The 27,076-nt window shown below is 47.7% G+C and overlaps 1 protein-coding gene across 2 annotated transcripts in view; it reads right to left on the reverse strand.

Moving 5' to 3' along the window:
• The window catches only part of PTPRM (protein tyrosine phosphatase receptor type M), a 605,027-nt gene that overhangs the window by 60,790 nt on the left and 517,161 nt on the right, over positions 1-27,076 (reverse strand). For both annotated transcript variants that reach the window (XM_074352449.1, XM_074352450.1), the window contains 3 exons: positions 19,338-19,425; positions 8,787-8,863; positions 4,955-4,991 (listed from right to left, as the gene is read on the reverse strand). In XM_074352449.1, coding sequence (XP_074208550.1) covers positions 4,955-4,991; positions 8,787-8,863; positions 19,338-19,425 — 202 coding nt within the window. The remainder of the gene's footprint in view (positions 1-4,954; positions 4,992-8,786; positions 8,864-19,337; positions 19,426-27,076) is intronic.

Genomic DNA, 27,076 nt, shown 5'->3' on the forward strand with positions numbered 1-27,076 from the left:
CTTGTTAGTTACCCCTCTGTTCAACCCTGCTTCTCCCCGAGGGCCTCAAGTCTTCTATTTGTGAAACAAGACACGTAAGTATCTTAAATGGCCAGAGGATGGAAAATACACTAAACTAGCTACAGCACAAAGCCTAGTACATAAAAAGCACTTCATATTTACTGAACGGATGGACAAAGAAAAATGCTGAGTTTCAGAAAGTCTATCAACCCAAACTACCCATACAGAAAGAAAATGACTTATCCCTTTCATTAAATGAAGGGAAACACACTTATAAATCAACAGTTTTGAGACCAGAACATATTTAAAATTAGAAAACGTATTTCAGTCGTCTGCAACCCGGATTGTTGAATAAACCAAAGCTACAACGGCCTGGCTGTCATTACTGTTGTCTGAATGATTCACTTCTCTCCCAGATTTTCTGGTGGTTACTCCCTGCTAATCTTTGTTTCCAGTTTTTCCCTCCAGGATAATCCCATACTAATTAAACTTCTTAAAGCGTTGTTTTCCCTTTTCCCTCCCTGCTTTTCCGCCTTCCATTAAACAACACTCCTTATCTGAAGCCTTTCAATCAGCGTCCTCACGTTACTTGTCAGTTCTCTGTTCAGAGCCCCTCTCATTCAGGGGTTTTTATTTGGGGTGTATGGATTTTTCAGGCTGGATTTTAGTAAGTCGGAAGATGCCTGAACGTCTATGTAGAACAGTGTGTCTGTGTGACTCTTTCCTGAGAGATGATCCATTTCAACAAGCAACCAAGAAGACTCAAGACGCCAGAGCTGAAGACCGTCCCCCTCCATGGGGCGCCCCCGCGCCCTCTGCTGGGGGCCGCCCCCTGGGCGCAGAACTGCCTCCCGTCTACCCCGCTCCAGCTCCTCTGAAGCCCCGGCTAGGTGCCGGAGCCCCCACGTGGCTAGGACGGGACCTCCAGATCTCGGGATGCTCGTTCCCCTGGCAGGATCCTCCAGCCCGCAGATGAGCGTGGGAGTGAGGCAGAGGGATGGGACGCTGGGCAGGCTGCACCCATCATGGACTTACAGCCTCTTCTCCCACAACGACCTCGCACCGTCTTTCCTGAGTTCTCTGAAGCAGGACTCTCGACGTCAGTTTGAAAAATAAACCTAAACAGTAATAAACGGGACGCCTCCCAGGGCCCGAGTTCCTACACCACGTGATGGGCAGGTGCTCTCCCGAATCATCTTGCGGGAGCGCTTCCGATGGGTGGGCAGCTGCTCCAGCTCACGGCCCACGTGGTGGTCTCCATGGGGTATCTTCTGATTGATGATGATCAGCTCTGGGTGACTCTACCCACCTGTACACTGTCTCTCTCCGCAAGCCCAGCTTCTGGAATCCCATCTGTGCCCAGGCTCCGAGTATGGACGCGCATTTACAGATGGGACCTCCTCTCCTTGGATCCCTGGTGCACCCAGCTGTAAGTCCTGAATGTTACAGCTGTGCTCATGGCTGGCTGGGCCGATGTGATGAAGTGAACGCTGGGCCATCAGTCTATCAGCTGCCGGATGGAAAACAATGAAAGGCCAGGGAGACACGAAGAACACACTAAGAAACCCACAGGTCTGGCTTGAACGTGGTCCCTCCAATTCGCAGAAAAATTTCATTACCATCAAAGGTCAGAGTCAGTTACTGGTAAAAAAATCAATAAACTTGTGGGGGGTGGGGGGAGGCTGAAGAGCTAAATTCACAACACGTCCTCTGTATCGAAGGGACTTGGTAGAAATACATGTATTTCAAACTCTTGGGGATAAAGCTGGTTGTCAGGAAAATGGACCATTCGTGTAGTTTCAGGGGTTCCTGCTGTGAACAGATTTTTAAAGACTCACATCAGTGCAAAACAGAGAGGAAAAAAAAGACCACGGAGGGATTTCAAAATCGCGTCTGCCTGTTAGTCTTCATCACCCACTTTGTTGGACTTCGCGCATGAAGTTGTTCGTGCTTTTTTCCTTTTTTTTTTTTTTTAAATGAAAGCAATCCATGAGCAGGTTTGACCTGTCCCTGCCAATTACTTCAGAGAGATGGAAATTCTTATTGCTGGCAACCCGAGGCCATCCGTTCAATTATGCTGGTGGCATATACTAGAAGAGACATTCTGACTTTTTAATCTGAACATCACGGTCGGAATGTATTACTCATAACAAGACACGCACTGTCTAGACTGACTGTTCGATGAAAAATCTCACTTCTTCCTCCTCGTCCCGCACCAACAACAGTGATGTACGGACTGCCAGTTTCTGAAGTCCAATCTGTAGCTCACTCGGCCGTGAGGAAAGGGCCGCCCTCTGTGAACAGGCAGACACCCTTCTCCGTTAAGGGCACCTGGGTGTCCGCTACCAACTGATTACATCTGTCATTTCTCAGCTGCCGGCAAATGTATTTGCTCATTAACATTTGGTCAGTTGAAGGCTGTCAAACACGATCACTGGGCAGGTCAGTGTCATTCAAGTACTTCCAAAGGGGCCAGAAAGTGCCTTCCCCAGTGGTATTTTTCTTCGAAGAGTGCTCTCCCTCAGGAAGAGAGGGGCAGAGAGAACAGAAGGAGGGGAGCCGGAGAGAAAGCACACGCAGGGCGCCGGGGGCTTCAGCCTCTCCTTCCGCTCGCCGTGGGGTCACGTTAATCTGCAGGTCCTCAGCCGGCAAGATGGAAGTAAGATTTAACTTGATGTTCATACTTTTTCAGAAAATGTGGGCTACTAATTAAGAAATCGGTAGTGTTTTGTATATTTTGCAGTAAAAACTTCAATATATGTACTTTCAATAAAATCTGTAAAAACTGCAAATTTCAAATAATTGTCGAATGTAATAAATCAGATCAGATCCGTTATGGCCCTTACTTTGGGACACTCTGAAAGTCTGGTATGGATACGAAGCACTAACAACCGGCTCTTCTAAAGGCATCGGTTAGTTCGGTTTGGAAGCTCCCCTGGTTGGACTCAGAGGACTGGAAACACATCCTCATCCTGTCCCAGATGTAGGACAGGCACTGAGCAACTCCTCATGAAAGCCAGATTCATGCCAGTTTTATGCTGGGCGCAGTCCACGTGGCATTTCCTCTGACTGCAAAGCGACCTTGGAAGAGACCTTCCCGACATCATTCTGGAGAAGGAAGCACACCTGAACCCGGATGTAGAGCCCATAAGTGGCGACACAAGACCGTGGCGTGATGCCACCCAGGTTCTGGCTGGGGCAGTGGGGATTCGCAGGATACACTCCACTTCAGCTACACCTAGAGCCCTGCTGTCCAGCACCACCAGAGGGGAACAGCCAAACAGCTATTTAAATCAGTATTAAAACTTACAGTTCAGCTCGTCATTCGCGGTAGGCACATTCTGAGTATCAGTATATGACGAGCGGTACCAAAGTGCACCGCGCAGACGTAGAAGATTTCCACCAGTGCAGGAAGCTCTACGGGAGGGTGCTGCTCTAGGTGCTGGAATTCGGGTCTCTGGCCACGACCACCTCTTCTATCTTGTGACTCATTTACTGAACTTGGCCTCAATCCTTTAGTGCCTTCCCTGTCCTCATGGCCCACCGGACACGTCTGACCTCCCTGCCTCCAAGCCTAGACTTTCTAACCATGATTTTCTTGGACTCCTTGATTCCCTTGCTCCTTGACTTCTCTTGGGCATCCCCCTGTCCATCCCTAACTGTTGGCAGGTCGCACGCAGATGTCCCTGCTCCTGCTTCTAGGATATAGTGCACCGCTGGAAACAGTTCACCTCATATTGACTCACTAACTTGGCCCTGATGATGCCTCTTCCCAAAAACCTCAGAATCGCCCATGATCCTCACTCTCCATGGATGACTCGCCTTCTCGTTGGTGGGGAAGATGGTACAAAAATCACGCCGTGAACTTCCCTGACATGTTTCTCTGATTTTCGGCTTCCTTTAGCCAAAGTGACCCACTGACCACTTTCCACCCAGAAACACTGACTTCCTGCTTTCAGAGCTTTGCCCGTGACGTTTCCGTCAGTTAGGTGTTCTCCCAGCCTCACCCCGCCACAAAGCTGTTTTTAGATCATCCCTTCCGAAAGCAAACTCTTTCTTGTCCGAATTTCCCTAACATTTTGTCTGTACTGCTCACATCAGGGTCCCCTGCCAACACACACCAACAAAAATCAAACTGTATTTCTATATGCTAGTGATAAACACATGGGCATGAAAATTAAAAAGACAGTATCATATACAGTTTCTCAAAAAAAGAGAAATACTTAGATGCACATCAAACAAAACAGGTATAAGACTTACATGTTGAAAACCTCACAATGCTGATGAAGGAAATAAAAGATCAAAATAAATACAGAGACATACCATGTTCATGGCATAGAAGACTCAAAAGAGTAAAGACACCAATTCTTCCCCAACTGATTTCAAATTTAATGCAGTTCTTAGCAAAATTGTAGCAAGATATTTATAGATGTAGATAATTCTAAAATTTATGTGGAAAAACAAAGCAACTAGAATATCTAAATCAGTTTTGAAAAAGAAGATTACAGTGGGAGCAATCAGTCTACTCATTTTCTTTTCTTTTCCTTTCTTTTCAGTCACCACACAAGGCTTCAGTGATGTAAGAGGGGTCCTTGCTGGAGTCGCCGGCAACCCTGGCAGCAACCAGGTCTTTACACAGAGAGTAGTCAGTATTCAGCGAACTTCTATGTATCTATTTTTGCAAATGCCAGATTAATTGCTAAGGTAGACAGGGTTAATTCAGTAATTAATTGAATACATTTCTTCTAATGATCTCAACATAAAGTTCTCACTATACGATTACACTGCCAGGACTTGTGACGGGAAAACAAGGGCGCATGTGTTGACGCCTGGAACTGCAGTCAGCGCTGCTATGGCAACAAGCGACGGTGTTCGGAGGGAGGGCGAGCCGGGCTCCAAATGACGGGGAAGGGGAAGACCACCGAGAAAGGCTTCAGAGCTCGAATAAACTTACCTTGTGTCGCAATGTAATGATTGGGTCGATGATAACCCTAAAAATAAATGAGAAAGAATATTAGACAAACCTAAAAATCAGTAAGCAGCTCGCAAGTCCCACGCTAAGTTTGCCGAAATGAATGCGCGTACCCACACCAACAGCCGCGTCGCCTGAACGGTAAATGACCAGGCCCAGCACCACTGGTTCCTCCTAATAAGCAAGGGTGCGTCCGACAGAGCAGTTCTGAAGCCTGCACCGGGCGGGGCGGGGCAGTGAGTAACGGAACCACACACAGGCTATGAGATGACGGATAAGCACTAAACACGAGCAATTTACAGACTTCCTGAAATCACAGGACCACGACTTCTATTACAGTGCAAACCGCCTGGGAACGGGCAATAGAATTTCATTTGCGTTTGGGCTGTTACTGGCAATGTGAAAAAGCTCTAATGTGTATTCTGATATATTAGTCTAGGCAGTTATGTCAACAGTAATACTAAACATCATTCTTAAACACCACTAATACCACGACACGATGCTGTAGCAGGAGCCAGGGACTTAGAGAGGCAGAAGTTCTGCAAGACCCCTTCCGTTTATCTGATCCCACAAGAGGGGTAAGATGAAAACCGAGACCAAAGAAAAAGGGAACGAGGGACACTGCAGGATCAATATCTGGGAAAGATAAAGCCAATTCAGAGAAAATTACACACGAGTAACATACCTTATCACCACGGACCTGGATACCTTCCCTTGCTGTCCCCTGAGATTGCCCACCACACTGTGCCCACAGCCAGCTGGAAAACAGAGTAAACTCGGAAAGGCCGACTTCTCAGACCACTTAGATGCGTATCTGTTAGATTCTTTCTGCTCTTAAAAACAAGTCCACAACAGCGAACGACAAAAGCAAACACACTCTTTAATACAACTGGCCTGCTCTTGGTCTCAAGCACAGAATCACGACCAACATTGAAACTATCTAGATGGTTCCCATTTCTTGCCAGCTGATAAACGCCACAAGGTGAGACCCCGTCTGACTTATTCACTGTACATGACAGTCCTAGCGAGGGGCTGGGAGATGGGGGGCCCATCTGCTGAGCTGAAATAGTCCGCACCACCTGTGTTGCTAAACACGACGGCCACTTCCCAGGCCCCGTCTACTTGACCTGTGAGAGGCACGAACACAGCTGAGCCCCTGAAATGCTTTCTGCACTGTGGCTTCCGGATGGGACGCTCTCTGAGTTTCTTCCTGCCCGACCCCCGGCTCCTCCTCTCTCCTGAGCCTGCTCCTCCCGTTCGCCCAGATGCTGATGTTCAGATGCCGTGTTCCTGGGCTCTCCTTCGCCTACACTCACTCCCCGGGTGAGCTCATCCAGCCTCCCGGCCGTCAAGGCCCCCAGTGCACCGGGGAGCCCTGTGTTCTCACCTGCAGCTGCACCTTTTCCCTGAAACCCCGAGGCGACGTCACTGCCCGATTCACACCTCCACTTAGATGTCTAACACGCATCTGAAGCCTGACGCGCCTAAACCCGGCTCCTTGTGGCCTCTAGGCCGTTCCACGGAGCCTGCTCCCCCACAACCCTAAGAGAATGGTGATTCCACCTCCTGAAGGCACGGGGCCCCCTCCGTCCTCCACACCCCACTGCCAATCTGGCAGCGAAGCCGTTGCTTTGCACATCTCTCTCCCTCCAGGGCCCCCGCCTGGGCCAGGCCACCAGTGTCCCTCTCCGATGGCTGCCACGGCCGCCTCTCAGGTCCTCTTGCTCCGACCCCCGCTGACGTTCAGTGCATCCTCCGCTCAGCTTCCAGACCCTGTCACTCCTCTGCATCTGTGCATTTGTCACTCCTCTAACAACTGCCCGGCTCACAGTCAGAGCCAAACTCCTCAGCACTGTGGACGCTACCTGGCCCGTGACCTCTCTTGTCCCATCACCTGGGACTCCACCCCCTTCACATCACAGACACTCCTGGCTTGTCTTTCTCCACGTTCGCCATTTGTGGTCAACGGGCTGCTTCTCAGCCTGGATGCTCAGCACCCAGGTGTCAACCTGGCTCAGCCCCTCACCTTCTTGGCTCAAAGGTCACCTTCTCAGTGGAGCTGACGGCAGCCACTCTATTCCAAGCCGCAGTCCACCTCCAAGCCTGGGGCCCCTTCTCCTCCGCTGGGGCTTTCCTCGCTCCCCAGTCCCTCCGACCACCTAACATCCCAGACAGAGTTAACCGACGCACCTCACTCACTGTCTGTTTCTCCTGATTAGACCGTCAGATCCACTATGTCAGAGGTCTGTCTTTTGTTTTTGGTCTGAATTGTCCACAGTTATAACACCAGTACCTCGAACTGTTACTGCCCTAGAACAGGTGCTCAACAAAATCTCACTGACTAAGTGGAGAGGGAACTGAATGTGGACCCTCCTCCTGGTTAAAATGGAAACGAATGAACCCGGTATCGTCAGCACGTTCACGTCCTCCCTCCTCTGCATCTCCGCCCACTGATTCTTCACAGCTCAGTCCACATGGCCTCCACGACAAAGCCTGATCTGATCGCAACGAGCCTCAGTCAGTGACTCCGCAGACCCTCACTGAGCGCTCACAACAGCTGAGGCGTGTGTCAGGGCCAGGGAGACGGCAGCGAGGGGGGCACTGGCCCTCTGCTTGGGGACCCAGCAGGGGCTGTTGGAGCTGAGACCGCGGCGTGAACGGGGTTCCCTTGGAACCTCCCCAGGGAAGGGGTGTTACAGCGGAGATGTCTCCTTCAGCATTTAAGCTGTGAGGCCTTGGGGAGAAGGCAGCAGTCTCGGGCCCCTCTGAGTACTCCTGTGAGGCACTCACGAAACACTGCTGAACAAGGGAGTAAGTGCAATGTGTCTTAGGAAGAAACTCTGCTTTAATAGAAAAATTCTACCTTGGGTTGGGTGTTTTTGGTCGTTTTCAACTGTATGGTCTAGGGGTCTTCGTTTGAGGAACGAGATGCGAATTATTCTTTAAAGATTCCTTCCCAGACCCCACCCTCAAATCTATAACCCAAAACGCCAAACTTGCCAATGAGCGCTCAGCATAACATTCTTAGTTATCTTTAGATGACCCCTAGAGATCGTGACGCCGGTATTTCCAGTAGCATCTGAGCAATACTCAACCAAGACAAGAAAAGGATCCGTCTATCTGAGTAACACCTGCACGTGGAAGTACTGACGGATTAGGGAACAGTGTGATGTCCAAGCACAGAGGATGCCTCGGGGGCTGGGACCTGTTTAATGTAAACTTGGGCCTTGGAGGTAACAGCAACTTTCCCTTGATTTTCAGTCTACTTTTGATTTCATTCATTCTTTCAAGTGAAAACATGCTGTCTCCTAAAGAATTTATTCTGATGTAAGGCATTCAGTTAACATGATGCCGAATGAACAAAGAAGCAGGCTTCAATAATTAAGCAGCCTACATATTTAATGACACGTCTTGCGTGCATCAGAAGTCCTGGTTAACAGCTGCAGACGACTTTGAAGGCAACTTAAAAGTGTAGTGATGACAAGAGATGGCAAATCATTGAATTAGGAATTAGAGAGTTTTGTCCTATTAATAGGCAAACAGATTTTTTTAAGTGTCAAATAATCCAAGTTGTTGACAAAAAATGGAAATAAGATTTTCTTAGTCCACAGAAAGAAGGCAGAGACTGTCTCAGGGAATTCACCAGCCTGCAGGCTGACAGGTGTTCACCGGAAAGTTCTGCGTGGACAGGACCAGGCTTGTGTGTTTGCTCCCGAGGTTGGACCAAGGTACGTCCGCCAGTCTTAGAGCGGACGCACGGGGGCGTGATATGTGTCAGAACAGATAGGTTTACTGACAGTTTCAAAATACATACGTCGATATAATTCCCATTGATGTAGTCCGAGTTGTTGTCTCCTTCTATGGTCTGCAGCCTCACGCGGGAATGGTCGTCTGTCAAGGGAAAGGACAAAAAAAAAAAAAAAAAAAAAAAATTTAACAAAAGCAATCTGTTGGGCTGCCCAGAGCCCCAGATTGTACGCACGTCACAGGGGAGCATCCATACGCATGCTGCTTTAGAGACAAAGGCTTAAATACTTCACCCCTCCCACCCTTTCACTCTTCAGACTGGGAAGGATTTATAGCTCTTTGCATTTTACAATAAATCTCATTAACTTATTCTTTGATCGTTTACAGACGCGAAGCATTGTCAGAGGTTGGAAACTTTTACCTGTGAATCACAACAGAACTATTTCTGGGATTGGAAGTTTAGCACCTTCACTAAATCATCTGGGAGCCCTGAGATCCTGAAGGTTGCCTATGACAGCCAGCTTGACAAATGAGTCATAAACCACAGCCCAGCCTCTGGGAGCTGTGCACACAGTTCCAACCTCAGTCACAGGCCCAGAGTCCCCAGAGCCCTCCCCTGCACAGAGGGCATCAGCGGGTAGAGCAAGGCTGTCCCCCACCAGCCATGTGGCTGCCGGCCACTCAGTGACGCCACCAAGCCTCAGCCACGCGTCTGGAGAAAGGATGACAGTGTCTGCTGCAAACTGGGCTGTTTTAAAGATTAAATGCAAACACAAATTGCCAAGCACACCACCAACACACAGCAAGCACCGTCCAGGGTTCATGATGGTGGCCCTAATTAGCTATATTAAACCATTTTTCTGAATGGAAAAATTTTCTCCATAAATGCTGCTGAGACATCTCAAGTATTTCTTTGAAAATCTGTATTTTAAAAAGGAAAGTGCTAAAAGCCCTAAAAGGGCACAGAGTTCCCCGTTTTGCTCACTGGTCTACCCTGACCCCTGTATTAGTTCTGTACCACAGTAGAACTCCCCCCAAATACCTTTAAATGAATAAAAAGTGAACCTTTCTTTTTTAAGTGAATCATTTAAACACTGTTTTCCTAAGTGAATGTACTTTCTAGAAGTGGAACGTGTCCCCCCAGTGGAAGCTCACAACCAAGCCCAGTATTTGGAGCGGGTAAAGGCCGGCTGCTCTGAGAGTGAGCGCTGAGGTCGCTGAGAGGGGACCTGAGGGGCACTTGGCAAATCCCACTTGCCACGATGCTGGGAAGTGGAAGGTCTTGCCTCTAAACTGTTGACTTTTCATCTGGGTCAGTGGTGAGAAATGACACCCCCAGTTTGAGGCAAGAGCCAGGAGGCCAGCAGGTGACAGACTGCTTTACCCCACCACTGGACCAAGTGTGGACTCCAACCTGCTCCTTGGCCTCATGTGCTCATGGGTGAAAGTCAACCTTTCGGGCCAGTCCCTCAAGTTCAACCCTCTGTGGATGAACTTCTGTATGTTCTCAACAGTGTGGGTAGAAGGAAATCTGGCTCAAGTTTTCCACCCTTCCTTCACTGATGGGACTTCTTGCTTCAGTTCGTGACAGGTGGTCATACGAGTTCACATCTGTGCCTCATAGTTAGCGGGGGCTCAGGACGTGTATCTGGAAGGTGGTGAGAAGGGGGGCCACAGGCAGCGGTCATGCCTGTGGGCTCGAGGGCCAGTGTGCCCACTGGACTCCCTCCCCGTTTGTAATTTTGGGCAAACTGCTTCATTCCTTTGTGCTTTCGTTGTTCCCTGATCTGTAAAACGGGGATTCACACTGCCCCCTACATGGGATTAAGGTGAGCATGAAAATAAAACACAGAAAGAGCTCAGCAGAAAGCCTGGTGTACAGTGAGTGACGCGTGCTGTCAGCTGTCGGGATTACCGCGTGCTGTGTAACAGACACGCCTGCTTTTCTTCGCACTATCTTTATAGATGCTGCCCAAACTGACGACAGCAAACCAGGAATGGACCCACAGGCAGTCAGAATTTTTCCCTGAGGTTACCTGCTCTTAGAGCCAGTTTCCTAGGATCCATTTTGCTTAAAACCAGAGGCTCCTGCCTGGAGTTTGCCCGTGTCGTCAGGGCACTGGGTTTTGCACATGGTGGGGGAATCAGTGCACACACAACCACTTGGGCATGGAACTCTGAGCAATTTCTGGGGTAAAGCCATCTGAGCTTCTTGGATGAAGGATGTTACCGCAGAACTGAATCACGGCTCTTCTGCACACACAGGGCTTTGACTCAGCTCCTCTGGAGGAGCTCAGGTATACTCTGTATGCTCCCTGACTTTCCCTGGGCAGTTCTGTAAAAGGCAGGCGCCGCATTCAAGCCTCCCAATGTTCAGAAGCAGGGCTATTCAGGATGGATTGTGCTCCTTGTCAGAATCCCTCCTCTTCCACACTTGAGGATGGCCTCAGGATGGCCCACTCCCCATGATTTACCACCCCTGGGTCTCTCAAGTTGTTCTGTAATGTTCTCGTTAGGGACTTCAATCTCTGACAAGACTGCACTCTTATCTCCCATAAACAGAGCCTTTGAAATAAAGAATGTCCCCATCATCTCCCACCGATCCATCAGGTAACTTCCACAAAGTTTTTTTGTTTTTTAACTTCACTGCTAGTTCTCCAAATTTAATTGTTCCACTCCCCTCAAGACAGAGGAACCCATAAAAAACATCTCTCTACTTGCTAGTGGGATGCCGCCCCATTCATGAATTGAATGTTGAATAAAGCCAATTAGTCTTCAAATTTATTTGGCTGAACTTTTTTTAAAAAAAGAAACTCGTAAGACACATGTACAGTGCATTTCCTATGCAGACTGGATTGTTTTTATTTCTCTTTATATATGTAGGCTCTTTATTTTAAAGTTTATTCTACCAGACTATGACCTCTTGTGGTCAGAGACCACGTGGGTCCACTCTGAACATCCCCACGAGCATCCTTCACCAGGGCCACAACGCCCACTGTGAGGACTCCCTTCGCAGCACAGCCCACACTGCCCCCTGCAGTGGTCCTGCCCAACACACGGCAACGAGCATCACGGATGAACTCTTCCCCATGCTAACAAATACGGCGGAAGAAGGGCAGGTTGTGTTCAGGTGAGGCTCACAGGGGCTTTTCTGGGTGCTGGCAATAGTCCTATTGTGGATGTGGTCAGTGGCCTTATTAGTGTCGCTTTATGATGATCTAGTAATATTTATTTTTATTTCTAAATAGAGTATTTAGAAATAAAAGAGTTTGCCTTGAGGACATTATGCTCAGTGAAATAACTCAAACACAAAAGGGCAAATACTGTATGATCCCACTTACATGAAGACTCTAGAGTGGTCAAATTCAGAGAGACGGAGCAGGATGCTGGCTGTCAAGGGCTGGGATGGTGGGAGTAGGCAGTGCTTGTTTAATGGGAGCAGAGTTTCAGTTCAGGAAGATGAGAGAGTTCTGGAGATGGATGGTGTGACGGTTGCACAACAATGTGAATAAACTTAACGCCACTGAACTGTGTACTTAAAAATGGTTACGATGGTAAGTTTTCTGCTGTGTGTAACCAAAATAAAAAAAAAACGAGTCCACTCTCCATCGCTCCTTGTAGGACACATCTTCGGTGTTCCACGCAAGCCCCAGATAGTCTAGAATAGAGCACTTTCAAGGCAGCAAGGCCACCTCGCGGACCTGCAGCCTGAGAGCCCCTGGGGTCTCCTCTGCTGGGCAGATCTCCTCAGATGGGCTGGTTCCCCGATGAGGTAAAGGCAGTGATTCTGTGGTCTGCTACTTAAGGACAACCACATACATCAGTAACGCAGGTGTGTTTAAGAGCGAGGTCTACGAGACAGCCTCTCCTTCGGTGATAACGTAAGCGCGAGCATTGCAGAGTCAGTGCATCCTGAGGCGGGGAGAGGGACGCTTTGGCAGTGGGATGCCTCCACCTCCAGGGGAAGGAGAACACAGGGCGTGAGCTGTGCCCGTGGAGGGGAGGCTGGTGGTGGCACGGCTGCCCCTCCTGAATGTAAGACAGCATTTGTCAAGTTAATGCCCTGCCCTCCGGCAGGCTGATGGGAAAACCACCCCTCCTACACAGCAGAACCATAAGTGGAAGCAGCACCCTCACCCACACTGAGTCAGTGGAAATAAAAACAAAAGAAGTGAGATAATCCGTCCACAAGAGTCTACTCTAAACTGCTGCTTGGATATCCGAGAATGACTCAGTGATGGAAACTGGGATTCTCAGCCGTCCTCTTTTAAATCAAGCCCTCAACGCACATGGCTATAAAAACAATAAATATGGACTTCTAGGGGTAAATAAAGCAGCACCTGGAGGCTCATTACCATATTTTCTTGAAATCCTATTTACCTTGAATTCAATGCCAATTCAGAAGACTAATGTGTACAGACACTCGTTCAGGAAAACTCAGTCCCTTCTCTTGGAGCACTCTTGAGGCTAAACATTAACAAATGACTACAAGGAGATCCCAGAGGACATCTCTGGCATGAAGCAAATATGGAGTCACTCAGGCAAAGGATCCGTAGAAATGCCAGCTGCCCCCTGGCTGAGCTCCGGTCCTCCCAGTTAGTTTTGGAGGCCAACAAGCTGGGAGGGGGCCTTTCTCAGCTCCAGAGTCTACCAACTGGGTTGAAAAGAGGAAGCAGTTCGGAGAATTTGACTGCTCAGGTACAAAAGCTGGGAAATCCAGGGGGATTTGTGGATAACGTGACATCCATTACTGACCACGAAAGCCAAGCGGTAAAGCCTGTAGGAACTGTAAGTCTGACAAGACCCGACTCGAGTTAGAAACTGTCCCCATTTCTCTCCTAGGGTGGGTGTGCTCCAAAGCCATTTCATGTTCACGTTGCGTAGTCCATGGAAATAACCGGGCTTTGGTGTCTGCGAGGCACTGATTTGGATGCAGGCTCTACCAGCCCCATGAAATGGGAGCTTAGACAAAAATCTGAGTCTGTCAACGGGGGTGATGATGAAACCTTCACAGACCAAGCGAGACACTGCATGTCAAATACCTGGAACACAGGACAGTCCCCATTAAAAAATATTTACTCTCTTCTACAAATAAAAGCAACATCTTTGCTGGAGTTTGGCAATTCAAAGCATGATGAGCCCAGGAGGCTTGTTTGGGGACCAGCAGAGCAGAGCAGAACCAGAAAGCCCAGGCAACCACTTTTTGGAGAGGAGGAGTCCAGCTAGTTGTAGAGAGGAGACAGGAAAAGTTTGGAAACAGGCTGAAAACTTCTCAACAACTCCTACGTCTTCACTCCCTGGTATCTACTCCACAGCTTTTCTTTTCCCACCCCTCTTTCTGTCCAGTGTGGCCCAGAGGGCAGGATCACAGGCTCGGGAGCAAAAACCTCTGGGTTTGATTCTGAGTTCCACCACTCAACAGTTGTGCGGCCTTGGACAAGTTAGTTAACCTCTGTGCCTCAGTTTCTCCCACTGTGAAGTGGAAATACAAATAGTGCCTCCCTTATTGGCTTTTGGTGAGGATGAAGGGAGTTAGTATCAGTCATGAGTTAGTGTCTGGTACGTAGTCAGACCTAAGTAAGAATGAGCCGTCACTCCTGTCGCTACTGCCCATGACGTCACGCCCTGATTGTTTTTCCCTGGAACTAAACTATTTTTGCCTCCAGACTCCTCCCTCTCCAGTGAATTCGTGAGGAGAGCTACTTTTCTGAAACACAAGTTATTCTGTCCCCACCTAGTTTCAACCATTCAATGATATCAGCAGAGGATTGATCAACAGTGATCTTAAAAGACAACGGGATCTGAAACAACCATTAAAAAGGGTTCCTGTACCTTTAATTCCTTTACTTGGGAAGTGCTCTGTGACATACTGTAGGGTGCCGTAGGGCAGGTCACAAAGCAGCAGGTGTGTTAAGAGTCTATTTATATGAAACAACAGAACACATTTGTCTACGTGGGAAGGCATGGTGGGCAATGTAAAGGATGTGGCTTCTGCTGGGTGGTAAAATTCGGAGGAATATTCATTTTCTTATTTGTGAGTTTATGTACTATTTCAATTGTCTACAGACTTTATATTGCTTTAGTAATCAGAAAGAAAACAATAGATCTATTTTTATTTTAAAAAATAAAGTCAACCACTTCAAGGCATAGAATACAGAGATTTCAAGGAAATAGAAGTAAAATGTTAGCAGGATTTGAATTTGGTTGGTGAGGTCCTGGGCAATTTCCCTATCTTTTCTTTACAGCAGAAATTTTCTTTAATGTGTATGAATTGCTTTTATAATTGGAAACAAAAAGAAACTCATTTAGCCACGGATGGCTGGAACATGATTAAAATCCCACTAACGTTTATATTGTTATCACAAGTCGGTGCTACCCCATCAAGAAAGGTAACAGACTGCCACTTTGAGAAACTCAGCCCACGTCAGAGGTCTGGTGCTATTCCTCTAATTTCTTTCAAGAAAGGCCTTACTACATGAAACAGGGCAAAAATTGTATTCTGGGTTAAGAAACAGGCACATAAAGACCTGGTCGTCACAAACCATTGCTTACTGCTGCACAGTTAGAATCTCCTGGCACTCTTCCGTATGTGTTTGCATGTGTGCATGTGTGTATTTATGGTGTGTGTGTGTGTATGCATGCATTTATGTGTGTTTATATGTATTGTGTTTATATGCATGTATGTGTATGTATACACGCACGCATTTATGTGTGTATATGCACATATGTGCATGTGTGTATATATGTATTTATGTGTTTCACAGGTGTGTGTATATGTATGTGTGTGTCCTATGTGTGTATATATGTGTATTTATGTGTTACATGCAAGTGTACACATGTGTACATATGTGTGCTCATATGTATACGGGTATATGTATGTGTGCATGTGGGTATATGCATGTCTACACTTGTGCGTTTATAAGTATGTGTGTTTGTATGTGTATGGTGTGTATGTATCTACGTGTGTGTGTGTGTGTGCCTGCACGTGGGCCTGAGATCACACAGTAGAGGTTTGGTAACTAGAGATTAAAAGCAGGTTCCTGTGTTCTACTCTCAGTCCTGAAAACATGTTATTTGTGCTCTTTTAATCAAGTAATACTAGAGCTGCAAATATTTTAAAACTTTCCTATTAAACACAGTGGGTCTGGGAAAGCGCCTGCAGCTGTGACTTGGACGTGGTTAGGTGTTACTGCAGCGGCAGGGATGGCGTCTGTCACTGGTCATCTTTCATCGCTAACCACTCCCCCCTTTCTGCTAAATACTGATGAGATATTTAAGGTAACTTGGAATCACTAAGTAGCACGTGCCCTCTGCCGGGAGCCCCCAAATCAATTTTAATTGCAGCTGACTGCTGCAGACCACGCCTCGCTATTCCTGCGGTTACATCGTGCCAAGGGCAGGTGCTGCGCTGGTTCAAGGCATTAGAGGCAGCAGGGTCGAGGTAGCCGGCAGGAAGTGCTGGCCACCGGCCCTCCCCGACCCCTGCTCCGGCCTGGCCGCCAACTGCTGCCCGCTGCGGGGCTCCGCCAGCCACGCGGGTTCAGGGCAAGGAGCGTAAGGGACCTGGAGCTGGGCTTCACGCTGATCTGCACTCCAGCTGTTGGCTTTGTGCGGCTAACTTGTCAGGCCGCCTGTTTCTGACTTTCTCACCTGGACCCTCTGTCGCAGACCCCTACTCTTTATTTTCAGACTCTTGGCAGATCCTTGGACTCTTATTTTATTTTGCCTGATTTTCCTAGACTTTACCCTTTTCTTCCCTAAACACGTTGTGCTGATGTGTTTCTGTCTTACTCTCGTCCGCCCGATCTGTAAGCAGAAAGCTCCCTCTGCCCATCCATTCTCACCCCCTAAATTCACCCCTACCCGGTCTCTCCCTTCGCCTGCCTTCATGATAAAGCAGTAAAGGAATCATGATGGTACTGGTCCCTCAAAAGCGACATGGTTACTGCTAGACTCGCACATTGCTTTCACACAAAAAGTCCTGGAAACGCGAAGCCCTCGGCACGGGCCGTGGAGACTGGGTTTTTGGCAAAAAGAACCGGGGGGTGGGAGGCAGCCTGGGTCAAAGGTTTCGCTCTCCTCTCAGTCACCTCACTAGCAGCTGGGAAGCGCAGTGGGAGGGCACAGGTGACCGAGTCCAGGTGAATGTCAGGACCCGCCCCCCTGCGTGTAAGAGCTGTGGGTCCTCATGCTCACCTCACCCCGAGCCAGGGTCCCTTCTGATTCATTTTCTACTGCAGTTAGATTAATTTTTCCAAATGTAAATTCGATGGCTCCTCCTGACCCTTGACTGAGGTTTCCCTTGTTCTTAGAATAAAGCCTGAAACACTTACTCGCCCTAGACGGCCCTGCAGGTCTGGCTCTCACCTCTCTCTCTGGTCACCTGGCCTTCCTTCTGCCCCTCAAACCCCCGGGGTTCCCGCCTGTGAAGGGAGTGCTCACCCCGAGTCGGCTGTCTTCACATCGTTTGGAGTGAGTCCACCCCCACATCTGCATTCTTGCAGTATCGTGTCTTCCCCTGGGACCCCTGACTTTTATTTTATTTACTTGTACAATCATCTAAGTCTCCCCACGGGCTCCAAAAGGAGATGCCAACCTCCCAGGCATAGGGCACCCCCTTCAGCAATGAGGGCACACTTTTTCCTTAGTTTGTATATTCATCTGGGGTGGCTGGGGAGATGAAGGATGGGGACGGAGGTGGAGAAAGTCTCCTCAAGCTGCCTCCTGTCACACTGGCCCAGGCAGATTATGATGCTAATGGCAAAAACTGCAGGCTCGTGAAGCCGGTGGAAACCAACCATCCAACATCCGCTGGCTGGTGGTTACGAGAGCTGCTCCTGGGGTGGCATCCTGCCCCCATCTAGTTAACGGTGCCACCCCTCCTCCCTCCTGAGGCCCCGGTTTCCTCTCCTGTAAATGGGTAACACTAGCTCCGTCACAGGCTGATGAAGGGCAGTGAGCTTGCAGGTGGGAAGTGTTTACAGGGGGTCAGTAATGGTGAGTCACCGCCCTGGCATCTGCCGGGCCACTCTGTCCGGGGGGGCAGGGACATCGTCTCCATCACCTTGAGATTCTCAGTAGGGGCCTAGTGTCCATGCTCACAGTGTTGACTGAATTCCCTGAGGGGCCATTATGCCTTTGATCTCAGGGGAACATCTCTTTAAAAAGGACTCTCTAAACATGAAGCCCTCAGTAAGCGAACAAACAAGACACTGGAAGCAGCACCTGTCACCTGCAAACCAGTGGTTCGGCTTTGGGAGAGGCAGAGGGAGAACAGGGCAGGGTCAGGCTCAGTTCATATTATATGTAAACCCCGATGCCCTGCTTTTCCTTTTCTTTCTTTCTTTCTTTTTTGTGGGGGGAGGTAATTAAGTTTATTTATTTATACATTCTTAGAGGAGGTACCTCATGGATGCTAAGCACGCACTCTACCACCGAGCTGTACCCTTTCCCCGCCCTGCTTTTTCTTAATAACACACACTGTGATCTGCACTGTCCAGTATGGGAGCCCCTAGTCTCATGTACGATTTAAATGAAAAATAATTAAAATTAAATACGGTATAAAACTCAGTTCCTCTGTCACACCAGCCACATTTCACGTGCTGCCCCGGACAGCCCAGACACAGGCTATTTCCACAATCCCTGAAAAATCGATGGGGCTGCTGTAGGGTCTCAACTGTCCTACCAAGAAACGTTAACACAGGCAAATAAAAGCCAACTGCACATTCACAATCAATGACACTGGCATATCGCTCCCCTGGGCTACCCAAACTGTCCAAGTTTGTCTTCTTGCAAGTAGTCAGACACAACGCGCTAGGAGCTAAGTCGACTGCACACAGTGGTGGTGGTTGCTTCTTTAACTGACGTGGCTTTGGACACAGCATCAATTCCGTGAGTGCCTTGTCAGTGCCTGGGTGCAGCCATGTGCGGCTGCGAGCCATTCAACGCGGGGGACGGGTGGCTTCCGCCCCGGGAGAAGGAGGCTCGCCCGTCTAGCGCACGGCCCGGACCGTTACGGAACGTTAATGAGGCCGGACTTGAGTTAAAACCGTCCGAGGCGTCATGGATTGGTAGCAGGCAGCTCCACTGGAGCTGGGGCTTTCCGAGACAGAACCCTAGCTCTTCTGCTAATGAGTGTTGTGAGACAGGACTACTATTTAACTTCCGAGTTTCAGTTTCCTGTCCTCAAAATGGGGCTCTAACTGACCTACCCACCCCAAGAGTCCCCAGGTTTAACGAGCTCACGTCTGCTGAGAACCCACTCCCGGCAGCAGGCGTGCTTCGCATCGTGGCTCCTGCTCCTGCTCCTGCAGCAGCTGGGAGACGTCAGGCCTGGCGTGCTAGCTCCTTCCCACATGCATCTTCTCTCTCAGCATTTCACCATTGCCTCCGTCACCCAAACCTTAAATCTAAAAGTAAAACGAGCCCCACAGCAAGACGCACGAACGCAGCAGGGCTACTTAGCTAGCTTTTCCTATTACGAGCAGAACACCAGCTCTCCCAGCCCAAGGAAGGCAGTAATTGCTCTGCACATTCTTGCTGCATGAGACTGCTGGTCAGTCTTAGCAGACATGAAAAGAAAGTTACGGCACAGCACCGCTACGCCGTCAACACTTACATGCGATAATATTTCCGTATCTGTTCTTCATTCTGTTCTCATCTTTCTTAGCAGAGTCCCACGGTGCAGACTGCCCTTCAAAGAAGCTCTGGAAGACAGAGAAAGTGACACTACGAATCACAACCTGGTGCAGTAAACACACACAGGGATCTTAATGGTGGAGGCTGTTCTTCAGAAATGCGCGAGGGAGGGCGGGCACAGCTCAGTGGTGGAGCATGTGCTTAGCATGCACGAGGTCCTGGGTGCAATTCCCGGTACCTCCATTAAAAAAAAATGTACGAGAGTCAAGGAAGAAAGAGAATGTTCACAGGAATGAGATGATGGGTTATTAAACTACTCTATGTGTTAAACATTTCATTTATTTCTGTTTTCCTTTAGTTAAGATGCTACGAACACGGATAGGGGCTGAAGAGTGAGCCCACGTTTTATCTGTACCATCTATTAAAAAAGGTTGAGTGTTCATTCCTACCCTACTTGAATATTTAACACAGAAAATTTAACGTTTCTCTCAGTATCTCAATTCTATCACCATCTTTCAATATTCTCCTAAGAGATATAAAGATCTAATTTTTCTTCCCAACTGCAAACTGAAAAAAGGTTATTTTTGGTTAAAACTGAGAGTAGGTAAGCTAAGTTTTCATGACTTGAAGCCTAAAATTCTCTAAGAACTTCTGCCAGAGTTTTCTCTTCATTTTTAATGGAGCTTAGATGTCCATTTACTTAAGGATTTGGCCTTATTATGCCCAGAGACTTTAATCTTCATGTTATAAGCCAGATATAAATTTTTTTCCTGTTCAATTTATAATGCAAATGTCCTCTGCTATCAGTTGACCAGTGAAAAAAACTGGAGATTTTTAATTTCCACTTTATTCCACATTCTGCCTTCACGGACTCAATAGTCTAAGGAGGCAGTGGCAGGAAGGGCTTAGTAACACTGACTTTTTTTTTTTTTTTTTTAAGATTTTTCCACTTTTGCTTTATTTTATTTAATAGGAGGATTTTAAACAAACCTCCCATTGGATTTCATTTCACGCCTATATCTCTATATACAGACATGTTCTTATCACACCACAATCCATTTTCACATGTAACTAAGTTAGTAATATTGTACTGGCATGGTTTGATCATCTGAGTAACGCTGACTTCTGGTCTTTGCCATGGCTACTCTCAGAGTTCCTGGCACCAACTGGAAAATAAGGGAAGAGCAGGAGGAAGATGTGAAGGTGGAGCAGATGTGGGGAAGTGGTTCTGAAACACCCTGGGGCCAGAGAACACAGTTCCAGGAACTCACATCCTCACACACCCCCAGGACGGCTTTCTAAGCTCCCCCCTTAGAGCTGAAGCTCCTTTTGACTCCCCTAATCTCCATCCTCCTAAAGCACTTGGCTGTTGGCCATCTCCAGCAATGGCCGATACTCTGCAATCGGTCTGTGGTTCAACAGAACCAGTTCATTCCTTTTTATGGGTGTGGTTGTGACTTATTAGCCTGGCTGCCCCCTCAGCACAGCCGCAGTGAGTGGACACAGTTGCGCCTGCCTGCAGGTGGCTCAGACCTGACCACAGATGGATGGCACGGTCCAATGCTCTACCCCAGGCTGTGGATGCCCAGACACATGGGCTGTGTTGTCATCATTTTTGTGGGTGCAGAGTCCATGCCTTGTGGTAAGAGTCCCATAATTCATCATTGAATGATTCACAACTGCAGTGTTTGGGGACAGTCTTTTGGGCTTTGATCCTAAATAAAGCTCAACCTCTGCAACCAGAGTGTGCGGAGCTGGACAGAGTTGGACGGACAGAGCTGGGGCACCTGGAGACAGGCACAGGCGTGTGTGGAGCTGGACAGAGCTGGACAGACAGAGCTGGGGCACCTGGAGACAGGCACAGGCACCATCTGCAGGGTTCATCCTGCCAGTCTGTAGAGTCCACGTCTGCTCCATGGCCTGCCGTGTGTTCAAACTGCTGCTACTCTACAGCTCAGCCCTCATCAGGGACTGGCTGGAAAAGAGCCTTGTCCTGACTCTGCCCCACCTCCCACTAATACACCCAAGCAACAAAACAACAGGACACATCATTTTATAACATCCAAGAGGGAAATGATAACACTACGGGCGTAAGAGCTAAGAGTTTAAAGTTGCCCATTTTAAACGAAGGGACCTTGCTCATGGTCATTGTTGATACCTCATTATCATACTAGCTTTACACCGCACTTGCCATTTTGAAAGAAAAACATGGGGCAGACCAAGACCGGATGCACTACACACCGAGAGCTGCGTTAACAGATACACAATGTACGTACTCATCCAAGAGTGAGCTACTGGGCGATGCGGCACAAACACAAGTAGAAACATTTTCAGGTTATTAATAAATCAAGCCAATAAAAATGCAGTAAAAAAATCACTAGTTAATTCCATCTAGGACAAGACTGTTATGTGATAAAAGATTTATTCAGACATGTAACTTCTATTCCTGTATAAAATATGCATTTAAAATAGCTTCAGGGATTTTAAAGTCACCCCCTTTTTCTGAATAGTGTCTTTGTTACTCGATGAATGACAACTACTTTACAGTTGAGTAATAACTATTATTTGACTTTCCTTATAACAATTTAATTCTGCTTTGAGTTTGTCGTGATGTAATTACCAATTTAATTTCCCCTCTGCCTTCTCCACCCATGTGAAAGTTTTCAGACTTGTTTTTTTGTGGGAAGATGAAGAAGGGAATGGACTCTGAGGAAGACCTTGATGTCTTCCAGTAGATCCACAGCTATTGGTTAACTCACCGCAGGATGACAGACAGACAGACAGGCTGACCAGAGGAGGTCAACAATGGATCGGGAAAGCAGCACGTGCTCCACTAATCAGAGAAAATGCTCCTGGCCACCGAGGCAGAGCCACACTGCGCCACACCAGTTTCTTTCCACTCTGGACACACAGACGCTCTGCTGGCTGGGGCGGGGGGAGGGTGGGAGGGACGGTGCTCACATCACAGCTGTGTTTCTTTAGCATCTGTGGTAGTCACAGGAATCCCCATAGGCCTTGCTTTTAAAAGGCTTGCAGTTATTTTAATTTGATTGTTTTCACTTAACTGGTGACCAGGAAACAGACCAAGTCAAGGACGAAAGGATAAGCGTCTCCTTGCACTTGAGCTCTGCATGCACTCAGCACGTTCCCATGAGGGTGGGGCCCGTGCTCTCCATCTCCGACTACGGGGGCGGGGGGTGTAAACAGCGAGAAGAATGAGGAGTCCATCGTCTGGACTAATGTTCAAGGGTACCACCGGCCTACTGCACTGACGGGAGATGCAGAAAGACCGACCCCGGCGCACAGCAGACCAGCCTGGGTCTGACCTCATGGAGTCTGCTCTTCATCTGTGCCCTTCCGGTACTGCCCCGGCCCCGACAAGGACTTGGCAGGGGAAATGGTTAGTCCACACATGGCCAACAACTGCTTTCCAACCCACGTCCTATCTCCTTGTCTCTAAATGAAGGTTTACAACAAGAGAATATAAATGGTGCCAGGTAAATTTAACTGTTGATTGTGTTTGCAAAATAGGACACTTTCTGATCTCACAGGATAATGTGGTCGCTGCAGGGAAGCAATAGCATGAAAGTAGCAGCAGTCCCCCCAGCCCCTGCCGCCCCAACTTCCTAAGCGAGAATTACGTGAACCACTTTAAGGGGCGAAATGTACTTTTCCTTATTAAGCAAAAGCAAAAGTAAACCAGAACAAAACAAAAAGCTGCTTCAAGAAAAAGATCTGATGACTACAGCCATCCACCGGGTCCTGACTACCTGTGGATATGGTACCCGGTCCTGCATCTTCTGGAACAGTTTTGCTACTAACTACATCAGCTAGCTCCCCATGAGTAAGTCTGCATTATGAAGACCATGTGTTCTGATCCTTGCCTTGGAAAGTAAGTCATATGCCTATGGGGAACCCAGAGAGAGGAAGAAAGGGCTTTCCAGATCGATAACCTGGCTTTGTTTTCTTTTGTGATGGAGATGATCATTTTAAAAAATTGCCTAAAATGACCCAGTTTTTAATGTTATGGCTTTTCATTAGCCCACATTTTCAAAAGAGCTGAGAAAATGTTTACCTTTCAGACTCCCTCTTAGGCCTGAAGGAGGACAAAAGTCAACTATTTAAATTTCTAGTTAGAAAATAAAACTTTATTTATAGCTCTAGAGCCATTGGGCACTCAGAGAAGCTGTGACATGATGACTTCTTTTACATTGTGAGTCCCTGGTTGCTTTTGGAATAGGGAAGAACAAACCTGACTCCATACTGGATCTGTTCTTTTAGCTCTAACCCCCTTCTCTGTTTCCTGGGCTTAGTCACGCTGGTTCTGCACCTTTTGTAAAAGAATGTTGCCTAGAGCCTGAGATACACAGGAGAGCCCATTTTCAAGGCTCTGACCTTTAAGGGTGTAACACAGCCATTCATACAGAGATAAAAAGTTGCAGAACAGAGAATAACATTTGTCGTGTTGGAGGTTTACAGGAATATCATGACCTGACCCACATGGACAGCTGCAAGAACAGAGGATTTTGACACCAAGAAATTGGCAACTATCAATGCCCCCTCCTCCTTTTAGTATAAAAGGAGCCTGAAGTCTGACTTGGGGAAGATGGTTCTCCAGAACATTAGTCTGCCATCTTCTCGGCCTGCTGGCTTTCTGAATAAAGTCATTTTTCCTTGCCCCAGCACCTCGTCTCCCAATTTACTGGTCTGTTGTGCGGTGAGTAGAACAACTTTGGACTCAGTGACACTTTCTGGTTTGGGAATTCTAAGCAAGAATAGCAATCAGGGCAGAAACGCAGGCCATCGGTGCTGTAGGGCATACACTTCCCGTCTGGTCCACGGCGAGGCCTGGCACAGACGTGCGACCCCAGGACAGCGGTGACACCTGTCCACACCTTGTTCTCCCCAGAACTTCTCTGACCACCCTATGATCTGCCACTTTTCTTTTTTTGCAGACCATCAGATGGACAGATAGTTACTAATAAACCCACCAGTGCAATGCGCTTGAGGAAAATTAAGTACTTCTGCTTTGCAATCTTTCTACTATGTCCTGTTTCACACGCCTCTTGGTTTTCAAATATCTTTTAAGAAATTAAGGCAATCAACACACATTTTAGATGATTTTCTCCTGTGCATTTTCCTCTGGGCAAGAACAAAAGGTTCTTTAGCTATCTTTTTTATCTTCACGAAGGTCAAAAGTTATACGTGTTCCAATAAAACTATAAAAATCGAATCACTGAAGGCTTTGAGAAGAATCCCATTCTGAACTGGTATTCCTGGGAAGTGAGCAATCAGCACATAATTAATGTGGTTCTAGAGAAGGGTTGTTCGGTCGCATTTACTGGAGGGACAGCCAGTTGGGTTTGAATCCTGCAGTGGCTAAGAAAGAAAGAGCCTGGTTCCTGGGAGGATCGGAGGATTTCTAAGGCTGTGGCTTCTGGCCACTTGGGGGATACTCTGCTGCGGGGGTGCTCCTTGCATCTTCCTAGGCCCAAGACAAATCCTTAAAATTCATGTTTAAGTACAGCCTCCAACTCCTCCTTAATCTCGTCAGTTTTTGCTTGACAAAACTCACCAGCAGGTTATGGTTAAAATCAGATTCAACCAAAACACAGGCATGACTTTGAAAATGAGGCCTAAAGAGAGAGAGAGCAGAGGCGATGGCTGAGAGCTTCATCCTGGGGCAGCCGAGGAAGGCCCAGCCTGGGAGGCCGTCGGTGGCCCACGCTCCCAGGACTCTTTTCCTAGGAGGGATTTTAAATACGATATGCACATTTAGGTGATATTTAGTGTTCAGGGTGGATTTTTAAAATGCAGATGCGATTTAATGCACCAACTATGGACTTTTCATGATGAAGAAAACACTTCATGTATTTTTGGGATTTAAGTTAATGGTCTCACTGCACCGTCTGTTAGAATTTTCATAAATACACTTAGGCTTTGACTCTACTTAAAATGTAATTAAAGTGTTTCCTCTGACTACCGTAGCTCATATATACTGAGAAAACGCAGCAAGCCAGGCAACCACTCTGAAAGAGTAGTAAGTCTCTGAAACAATAAAAATGAAAGCAGGTGGGCTCCAGTGAATACCAATGACTCCTCCCCTTGGAGGCGCCCAGCTCTCCGTGGGCACAGAGCAAGAGATGGAACATCCTGCACACAGTCATTTTTCTCTGAGTAGGAAACATGTGTTTGTGATTCAAGAGCCTCCACCCCACCTGTCACCCCACCATCATTTCCACGGGACATAATTATACATCTCTGTTGCCCACCTCAAGAAACTGTTACTCCAAAATGCTGCAGTCTGTTAAAAATGCCATGGCTCCCAGATATTAAAAAAGGACGGAAAAAAGCCCTATTCAATTGAAAAGCTGCCAGGAAGGATGGGGTGCCAGTCAGGACTGTACATAAAGCACAGGGTGTTCTCAGGTGGTGCAGGGTCAAGTTTTCTGAGAAGCTTCTGAGATGGAATTTCCCTCCTTTTCTTGTATGAATAAAACTGTGCACGTAAAATGACCAAAATCATCATTCTGAAAGAAGGAAGATAAACCCACGGGGGCACGTGGAGCCTCTGAACTTTCTTTGTTTTCTGCCAGTACTCCTCTTTGGGTTCTTCTAAGTGCTGTGTTTTATTAGGGCCATACAGACTATTTATTGCTGTTGCAGCAAAGAAAGTGAAGACACCTATGGTTGCCTGAAAGGCTGCAGACTGGAGGGTCACTGGGAAGGTGGCCCCAGAAGCTCGGGGCCAGAGACAACAGTGGCCACCAGTCACTGCCATCATCAACGTCCTGGACAGAGACAGCCAAAGCGTGTGATGCTTCAAGGGCAAGAGACACGGGGACTGGGTGTAAACCGTCTTGACACACGAAATATTATTTCTAAACAGACTGAAATCTAAATGTCAACGCTCTGGGAATTCTAAAGAAGCTGCTAATTAATCTCAGGACTTCAAATGGCCATGGTTTACTGCAACTTAATCCAATTCCAAATTTTGCAGGATTTTTCTATTTTGCAGGATTCAGTGGGTGATGGTCTGGCAATGGTTTCCACACAGCCTTCCTTTACCTGACATCTCTTGCTCCTTTGAAAATGGAATTGAGGTTTGCAGCCTAAAAAAAATTATATGATGTTTTAGCGCTCAGAAACAGTACCCCTGACATTTGACTGAGCTTTAAAATGTTTTTTCATTCTCTCGAATATTACTCTGAATGAGTGACTTTTCACAGCAATGTCATATATGAATAATATATGCTTATGGGATCTTTGAAGCTCTACCAGGTAAGTCTTTTTATTTCAGCTGCATAGACAAGGGAATTTAGGATCAAAAGGCATGAAGTGCTGCCTGAGATCACGCAGCCAGGAAGCAGAAGAGCTGGGGCCTGGCCCCGGGGCTGCCAGGCTCTGAGCCCCGTGCTCCTTGCTCTGGGCCACGAGCTGGCCCACAACACGTGCATCGTGCTTGCGGCATCGCACCATGCACACAGCCTTCTGAGGTCTCCCTGGCTGTGGGTTGTGAGCCACCAAGCAATTCTGGTTTCCATTTTTGATAGACTAAGCCTGACGGATTATGCACAGCACTGTGGCCCTCTGCACAGTGACTTCCCTGAGATGTGAAGCAGGGCGCACCCTGGAGGGGCTCTCAGTCGACCTGCTTTTCTCTAAATTTGCCCAATCTCAAAACCCCATCTCCACCTTCAGAATCACTGCACTAGTAAG

Source organism: Camelus bactrianus, chromosome 24 (genome assembly GCF_048773025.1).
Source record: "Camelus bactrianus isolate YW-2024 breed Bactrian camel chromosome 24, ASM4877302v1, whole genome shotgun sequence".
NCBI lineage: Eukaryota > Metazoa > Chordata > Mammalia > Artiodactyla > Camelidae > Camelus > Camelus bactrianus.